Consider the following 9145-nt stretch of genomic DNA (forward strand, 5'->3'; position numbering starts at 1 on the left):
GACACACGTTTCCCCATAGCCTCCTCAGACTGAATACCTTTTGAGATCGTAGCTATTTTCCCACTTGCCTCGAAAACATCATCAGCTTCCTTACAAGCATCCGAGAATTTTGGAGAAACAAAAAACTCACCATCTTCAAGGTTTCCAATGTCAAGTTTGTTCCAACTTAACTCAGAATCTGAAGAATAATCCGAAATGACTTTCTTCTTAGTAGACTGATTAAGATTAATACGAAGAGGGTTATGATTATCTTCATACATTTTGATTCTAAAAACAATCCCATTGATACGAACACTGAAAGATTCGTTCAAAACAGAGGCACAAGTCGTTCTAACCAATATCCATGCAATGTCCATGTGTTCACCCTTCAAGGTATTATCATCACAACACACATACTTTCCAACCATCTTAGCAAGAATCTCAAAAAATTCAAAATTCCACGCGTGACATGGAATCCCATAAACCCTAATCCAAGTTTCTCTCTCTTTGTCGATATCATCTTTCTTCCAACCTATTATCTCTGAAAACCACTGTGACCACCAACTCCTCCCTTCCTTAATAAGATCAAACGTGGCTCCCTCCTCTAAATCTTCCAAAAGGCATAAGTTTGCACCCAGAGGAGTTACCTTGATAGAGAAATAACCTTCCATCTCGAAGCTTGTCTAAATGTTATAAGACATCCCGGGATTCCCCATCACTCCGACGAAGGCTTTCTTGAATCTAGCCATGATATCCTGACCCGAATTAAAATTCAAATGACACACTTGCTTCCCTCCCCTAACCACATCAGCTAAAAAGAAGTTTCCTTCATTGCCAACCAATCGGTAAGCCTTACCCGACACCGATTCGAAGGGAACCTTACGAAGAATCCTATGATGCTCCCCCGAACCTCCAATACCCCTCTCGCCAACAGAAAAAGTCTTACCAAAATCGCTCCTAGAGAAAAGAGGCAGATTGGCGTGGATCTTTTTCCCGTCCACCATGATATTATCAAGCTTAACTGCGAAGAGCCTTCCGTCTTCTACCTCAGCAAAACAGGCAAAACCAAATCTTTTGCCATATTTGTTCTTCCTTGGAGAAATAACCACTTCAACAATCTCCCCCACACAACCAAACAACTCGTATATCTCCGCCGAAGAAATCCTATCTGGTATCTTAGAGAAAAAGAATGAAGTGTAAAAATTTCCTTTCTCCTCATAAGCCCTGCTACCAATTAGAAACACATCCCATCTAGGAGATAAATTTCTAAATCTACTTTTCCCTACCCTTTACCACTCCAAAGCTTTATCCTCCATGACGAAAGTACTGAAGTACTATTATGAAATATTATGATGAATGATACATTCTCTTTTTCTTAACAAGTTGAGGTTGTTTATCTATTTATATTTCCATTGTTGATATTGTGTGCATGTTTGTAATTGTGCAGGTTGGGATTTGACTCTTACTTTGACAACCACAATTCACATTTTAAATGCTAGATTGCTCAAAACATCCAATAGATCTGTTTAGTTCAACTTTAAGAAAATAAAAAAATTTCTTTACATTTTTAAGAAAGATTTTACAAAAACTGTTTTATAAAATATTAGAAGTTTTTTTCTATTTGATTTTTTAAATTGAAACATTACTTTCGACATTCTATAACATAAACAAATATTATTGAAGACTAAAACATAGTCATTACAATATTTTTTAAAAGTAGTATTTCAAAAATGATTTTTATGAAAATATGTTTGAAATAGCTTCAAAATTAAGTGATTTTTTAAAATTTTTATATCCAAAAAGGTTTTAATAAAGAGAAAAAAATACCTAAAGTAACATTTTAAGAATAATTATTCAAACAAAATTTTCATTTGAAATTTTTATGAAAAATTTCTTTCTAAAATTTTTTTTATATAAAATTATGTAACACTATTAAAATCATTTAAAAAAATATAAATGGACTCTATATATTTTGCCAAAATCATATAAGAATATGAAAATGATACGATGAAGCAAAGGCCCAATAGATTAAAGAAAAGATCCAGCAAACTTAAAGACTTCATTGAATATTAGGAGGAGAGAAATAATAGTCTTTTTATTATTATTAGTGGACTGAATGTCTCTTTTATTATTTTAGGCCCATTATCCAAATAGACTAGTAAAAACCCTACTATATATGTGTATGCTGCCTATGAATGAGTAGAAAGAAAAGTTATTTTTATCTTATTATCTTTTTATGCAATTCTAGATCTAGGTTTTCCTATCATTTATCTATCATTGGTGCTTCCATTGTTCCTTCTCAACTCCTCCCATGGCTCCTTCAAAACCAACCAACCCTTCTTCTAAAGAAATTTTAGAGGAAGCTATTCAAGTGTCTACCTTACATCTAAATAGTGCTATGGCTGAAACTCAAGAACAAATGGATGTGAGGTTTGCCCAAGTTCATGAGGATATAGCACAGCAAGTGGGACAAATCAACTCAAGGTTGGATGATGACAAAAGTGTGGAAGATTCAAGGTATGAAGCTGTTATGGTTGTTTTTCATAAGATTTCGCTGCAGTAAGAGCAGCAGCCTGCTGTCACAGCCAACACTGCCCGATCTGGTGGCAGTATTTCAGGTATTCACCTAAACCCATCTTCTATATCTTTTGGATCCCCAGCTGTCAATCAAACAGCCTCACCATCCCAACCACCCAGCGCACATATCCATACACCAGCCCCCACCCCTTTACGCCCAGCCACCAACCAGCAACCCCCCATCGTCATACCCCCACCTTACACAACAGCACCCCACCTCCCCCCCCATTTCCGACATACCCCCATTTTATACAACAACAAACAGTTTTTCCCACCCCCCAATTTCATGCCCAAACTACCAACGACCCATTTTCCCAATTTCCCCTTACCACCCTTCCGGTCTCCTAAACTTGAGCTACCCTTGTTTGTTGGTACCAACCCCTTAGAATGGCTTTTTCAAGCTGATCAGTTTTTTAGCTTTTACAACCTTCCTCCAGAAAATCGTTTATCTCTTATCTCATTTTATATGAAAGGGGATGCTTTAGGTTGGTTTAAATGGATGCATAGTAACCGTTTGCTAACAGATTGGTATTCATTTACAAAATCATTAGAGTTGCGATTTGGTCCGTCCACTTATGAAAATCATCAAGCTGCTTTGTTTAAACTCAAACAAAAAGGTTCGGTAATGGAATATCAAACAAAGTTTGAACAATTGGGTAACCAAGTTGTAGGGTTACCAGCTGAGGCAATATTAAATTGTTTTATTTTTGGTTTGCAAAGTGAAATTCAAAATGAGCTGGTTGTCCATCGTCCTACCACTATATCTCAAATTTTCCAAACCTTTTTCTTCTAATTAGCAGAAAAACCAGAGTTCTTTCACTCCACCAAACACTCTCAAAACCCAAGAGCCTACAACCCAAAACCAGCCACTCACTACCAAAAGCCCAAACCCCACCACACACAAACTCCCAATACGACGCCTCACACAGGCCCAATTGCAAGAAAGGAGAGCTCAAGGACTTTGTTTTAATTGTGATGAAAAGTTCGTCACCGGCCATAAATGTTCCTCTAACAGTTTCTTTATACTAATGGCCGAGGACGAGGGATTAGAACATCATACAACAGCAAATGAAATGGTGGACTTACCCACTGAACCAGATTTAAGTGACACCTATTTTCAGTTATACCCACAAGCAGCTACAGGACAATTTTCTCCACAAACACTATAAGCAGTTATACCCAATGAAATGGTATGATAGTCATGGTGCTAGTGGATACGGGCAGGTCTCATAATATAATGCAGCCAAGGATTTCTCACCATCTTAATTCATGAAACCCCGTTTATTTTGAAGTAAATAATAGTAGTTTAGTTATTAAGCTTTCGTTTTCTTTTAATCGTTATTTTTAAGTGTTTCGTGTGCAGGTTTTCTTTTATTAGGTTGGAATTTTGAGGATTGGAGTAATAAGCCAATTGCAAAAGCAAAGTTTCAAGATCTGCTCAAGGGCGCGTCGCGAGCTAGGATCGCGCGTCGCGCGCTGTTAAGGAAATTTTAAGTCAAAGTCAGTGGCATCCGCGCGTCGCAAGGTGAAGAGCGCGCGATGCGCGCTTGGGCGGTTTGATCATTTAATAAAGGGCTCGCGCCGCGAGCAAGAGTGCGCGACGCGCGCTGCACAGATTCTGGTTTTTCTATATATAGATCAGTTCTGTCTTTTTGGAATGTTAGACAATTTTAAGAGAAAATAAACCCTAAATTCAGTATTTTGACTTGGAGAAGAAGAATCGAAGCATTGATCGTCGAGAAATTACCGTTGATGCTTGCCTTCTTTCCTTCCTTCTTGTGCAAGCTACCATGTCAATGGATAGCTAAACACTTTTGTGTCAAGGCTTTGATGTAATCTTCCTTACTTTTTGTATGTGTTTCTTATAACTATTGTGTATGAACAAGTTGTTAATCAATATAGATGATCTAGTTTGCTTTATCTTATCTTTCTATGGTTTAAATGTTTGTGAAATACAATATTTGAATCTTGACCTAGCTCTATCATCTATCAAACATTAAGTCTAGACATGGAATTAATGGTTGATAATCACTTAGTATCGGTTTATAAATGTTATTTGTGTTGTTCAATCAATTGAGAAATCGTTGGTTGAACAATCAATCAAGTAAGTCTTGCTATAACGTTGCAGAAACGAACGATATAGATGTACGATACATGAGATATTGATTGATAAAAAATTCATACGCATGTTGTTAGGAAGACATACAAATTATAGGTTGATGAAATCAAGTCTTGATACTTCTCTTTAAAACTTAGAACTTTCTTTAATTTAATCCTTGCTACTAAAATTGTTGAATGATCTTTTGCAAACCCAAAACCAAAGTAACATTAACTCAAGACAACATAAACTATAGAACGGCGGTGATATCGCACCAATCCCTGAGGAAACGATAATCTAAAAGTACTCCAATATTCTTTCAACAAATTGGCGCCGTTGCCGAGGATTGTTGTTTAGATATTGCAAGCATTGCAATAGTTTGTTTTGTATTGAGTCTTATAATTAATCTCTTATTTCTTAGCTCTTATCCCTTGTGTTTGTTAATTTGCTTGGTTAGTTTTTCAGATTACAGTTTATGCGAAGACGTGTACCGGCAGATCAACTCCTTTTTGATCCCGAGATTGAAAGGACTGCGCGTAGAGAGAATAGCAAAACTCGTAGACGGAGGCAACTAGCTAGGGAAAGAAGACAACAACAAGAAGCATCTTCTTCTTCAACTCTGGTTGAAAACTTAGTTGAGGAAGAAATGGTTGCGGATCCTAATGTTCCACCGCGAGGACCTTGCGTTAATAGCCCTCGTCTGAATGCACAATTTGCTCGTGATCAAGCCAATGGAAGGAACTCCGAAATGAAAACGGGGTTACTTCAACTATTATACCAGAATCCTTTCACAGGAGCAGATCACGAGGATCCGTTTACTCATCTAACAAAGTTCTATGAGATCGCCAAAACTATTGGTGCTCCAGAGGCCGAAGAAGAACAGGTGTTCAGGAGACTATTTCCTCATTCCTTAATTGGAAAAGCTAAGGAATGGTACCTTGATCAACCAAACAATGTCATGACTAATTGGAACGAGTTAGAAGAGAAATTTCTGGATCGGTTCTTTCCACACAATAGGTTCATGGAAGCGAAAACTTCTATTGCGGTGTTCTCTCAAGGTCCGAATGAATCTCTCAATGAAGCATGGGAGAGGTTCAAGTCAATGGTTAGAAAATTCAAAGGGCATGGATTTGATGAATTTTCTCAAATCCATATCTTTAGAAATGGACTCCAGCCTAAACCAAAAACACTTTTAGATGCTACCGCGGGTGGTTCGTTGATGTCAAAAACTGCTGAAGAAGCAATTGCTATCATTGATAGAATGGCTTTGAATGATCATCAAGGGCAACACAACTCTAGTACATCGTAAAGAAAGCCGAGAGTTCTTGAGTTGAATACTAGTGATGCAATACTTGCTCAAAACAAGTTATTGACTCAACAAGTAGAATTGCTTACTCAACAAATGTCAAAACTACCTCAACAAATCAAAGAGATAAATAGGATCCCTACAAAAAATCAACAAGTGATGTGTTGTGAATTGTGTAGGGGTGACCATCAAACTGGTTTTTGTCCTCCACCAGGTGAAGAGGTGAATTATGTTTCTAATCCTAATCAAAGTTATGGTGGGAGACAACAACAACAACCTTACAACAATAACCAAGGTTACCAACAAAGAGGTAATCAAGGTTATCAACAAGGATGGAGGCCGGATGCGGGTCCATCGAATCGTCAAAATCCTTATCTTGGTGGTTATAATCAACAACCTCAACAACCTCAACAAACAAAGCTTTCAATAGAGGATACTCTTAGCCAATTCATGAAATTGCAAATTGCAAGTCAAAAGAGTATGGATGCGTCCATAAAGAATCTTGAAACTCAAGTCGGACAATTGTCAAAGCAACTTGCAGATCAAAACAAAGGTCCTTTTCCGGCTACTACACAAGAAAATCCTCGTGAGCATTGTAAGTCAATTCTAACTCGTAGCGGTAGAAATATTGATACGGGTGTAGGAGAAGTAGTTGAGGAAGATATTGTTGATGTTGAAAAAGATAGAGTGATTGAAGTAGAAAAAAATGTTGAGGGTGATTTAGTTGAAAATGAGAAAGAGAAAGAATTAGTGGAAAAAGAAAATCCGGAGGTAGAAGTGGAAAAAGGAAAGAAAAGATTGAGTGTGAGTGAAAAGGGGAAGATGAAAGAGGATTCAATTCATGTAAAAAAATTGCCTTACCCTCCCGGTCCGTCAAAGAAAGAGGATGCAAAGCACTATGCTCGGTTCTTGGATATTTTTAGTAAATTACAAATAAATGTTCCTTTTTTCGAGGCATTAGAGAAAATGCCGATGTATGCAAAATTCATCAAAGACATGATCACAAAAAAGAGGAGATTCTTGGACCCCGAGTTAGTAACGGTGAGCTCTTGTTGTAATGCGTTAATTCAACGCACTACACTGATTAAATCAAATGATCCTGGACGGGTAACTTTACCGGTGTCTATTGGAAATGTTCATATAGGCCAGTGTTTGGTTGATACCGGTTCTAGTATTAATTTGATCCCATTGTCTATGGTGAGAAGGTTAGGAATTAATGACTTGAGCCAACTCGAATGACATTATCATTAGCGGATAAATCCACAGCTCATCCTCATGGAGTTACGGAAGACTTGCTTGTCAAGGTTGATAAATTTTGGTTTCCGGTTGACTTTGTTGTCATAGACATGGAAGAAGATCCAGATATACCATTGATCCTAGAAAGGCCTTTCATGAAGACGGCCCGAATGATGATAGACATCGATGATGGCTTAATGAAATTGTGATACCAAGACGAGGAATTATGTCTTAATCTCTTTGAAGCCATCAAGCATCCTAGTGATGACGATGATTGTTTTAGAATCGATGCCACAGAAAAAGCGATTATGAAAGTGGAGAATCAAATGCACTTGTCTAATCCTCTTGAGAAAACTTTGATGGAAGCTCTTGAAGTGCTTACAAAAGATCAAGAGAAAGAAATTGAAGATTGCTTGAGAAATCTTGAGGCATGTGATGAGATAAATCCTTTTGAAGCTCAAATTGAAGAATTGAAAGATGAGATTGAAGTTGAAGAACCAAAGGTGGAATTGAAAGTGTTACCGTCTCACTTGAAGTATGTGTTTCTTGAGAAGAATGAAAACAAGGCGGTTATCATTAGCAACACCCTTTCTAAGGGTGAAGAAGAAAAATTACTTGGGGTCTTAGAAAGAAATCAAGAAGCAATGGGATGGACACTTTCCGATCTCAAAGGAATTAGTCCCTCCTTTTGTATGCATAAGATTTCGATGGAGGATGACTTTAAACAGGTGGCTCAACCACAAAGACGATTGAATCCGGTAATGAAAGAGGTAGTGAGAAAGGAAGTAGTAAAAATGTTAGAAGCCGGGATGATTTATCCAATCTCGGATAGTGCTTGGGTGAGTCCCGTCCATGTGGTGCCCAAGAAGGGTGGAATGACGGTGATTCGAAAAGAAAAGAATGAGCTAATTCCTTCTCGAACCGTAACGGGATGGAGGATGTGTATCGATTATCGTAGGCTAAATAAAGCTACGAGAAAAGATCATTTTCCCTTACCGTTTATGGATCAAATGCTTGAGAGATTATCCGGTCAACAATTTTATTGTTTCTTAGACGGGTATTCGGGATACAATCAAATTGAAGTCAATCCCGAGGATCATGAGAAGACCGCGTTCACATGCCCTTTCGGTATTTTTGCTTATCGGCGAATGCCTTTCGAGTTATGTAATGCACCGGCAACATTTCAACGGTGTATGCAAGCTATCTTTTCCGACTTGATTGAGAAGTGCATCGAAGTGTTTATGGATGACTTATCGGTTTTCGGAGCTTCATTTGATCTATGTTTGAAAAATCTTGATACCGTGCTAAGTCGTTGTGTGGAGTCAAATTTGGTTCTAAATTGGGAGAAGTGCAACTTTATGGTTACCGAAGGAATTGTGCTCGGCCACAAGGTTTCTTCAAGAGGCCTTGAGGTGGATAAAGCAAAAATTTAAGTGATAGAGAAGTTGCCTCCTCCATTGAATGTGAAAGGTATCCGAAGTTTTCTAGGCCATGCCGGGTTTTATCGAAGATTTATCAAAGATTTCTCCATAGTTGCAAAGCCGTTGAGTAATCTACTCAACAAAGGTACGGAATTTCTTTTCGATGAATCTTGTTTAAATGCATTCCTAGAGCTTAAAGAATAGTTGGTCACCGCACCCATAATCGTCGCTCCTAATTGGTCCCTTGAATTTGAACTCATGTGTGATGCGAGTGATTATGCGGTGGGTGCCGTTTTAGGACAAAGAAAGAACAAAATTTTTCATGTTATTCACTATGCGAGCAAAGTTTTAAATGAAGCGCAAGTCAATTACGCAACTACCGAAAAAGAATTGCTCGCTATCGTGTTTGCTTTGGAGAAATTTTGTTCTTATTTAATTGGTTCAAAAATTGTGTGTTATACTGACCATGCAGCTATCAAGTACTTGCTCACAAAGCCGGGCTCAAAACAAAGGCTAATTAGGTGGATT

General features: G+C 37.9%; 1 protein-coding gene across 1 annotated transcript; it reads left to right on the forward strand.

Moving 5' to 3' along the window:
- Positions 1-2290: 2290 nt before the first annotated feature.
- Positions 2291-8629, forward strand: LOC131619164 (uncharacterized). The gene is made up of 4 exons (XM_058890292.1): positions 2291-2496; positions 2540-2597; positions 7637-8138; positions 8280-8629. The coding sequence occupies exons 1-4, from the start codon at positions 2291-2293 to the stop codon at positions 8627-8629; spliced, it is 1116 nt and encodes a 371-aa protein (XP_058746275.1).
- The last annotated feature ends 516 nt before the right edge of the window (positions 8630-9145 follow it).

The sequence above is a fragment of the Vicia villosa genome, linkage group LG7 (genome assembly GCF_029867415.1).
Source record: "Vicia villosa cultivar HV-30 ecotype Madison, WI linkage group LG7, Vvil1.0, whole genome shotgun sequence".
Classification (NCBI taxonomy): domain Eukaryota; kingdom Viridiplantae; phylum Streptophyta; class Magnoliopsida; order Fabales; family Fabaceae; genus Vicia; species Vicia villosa.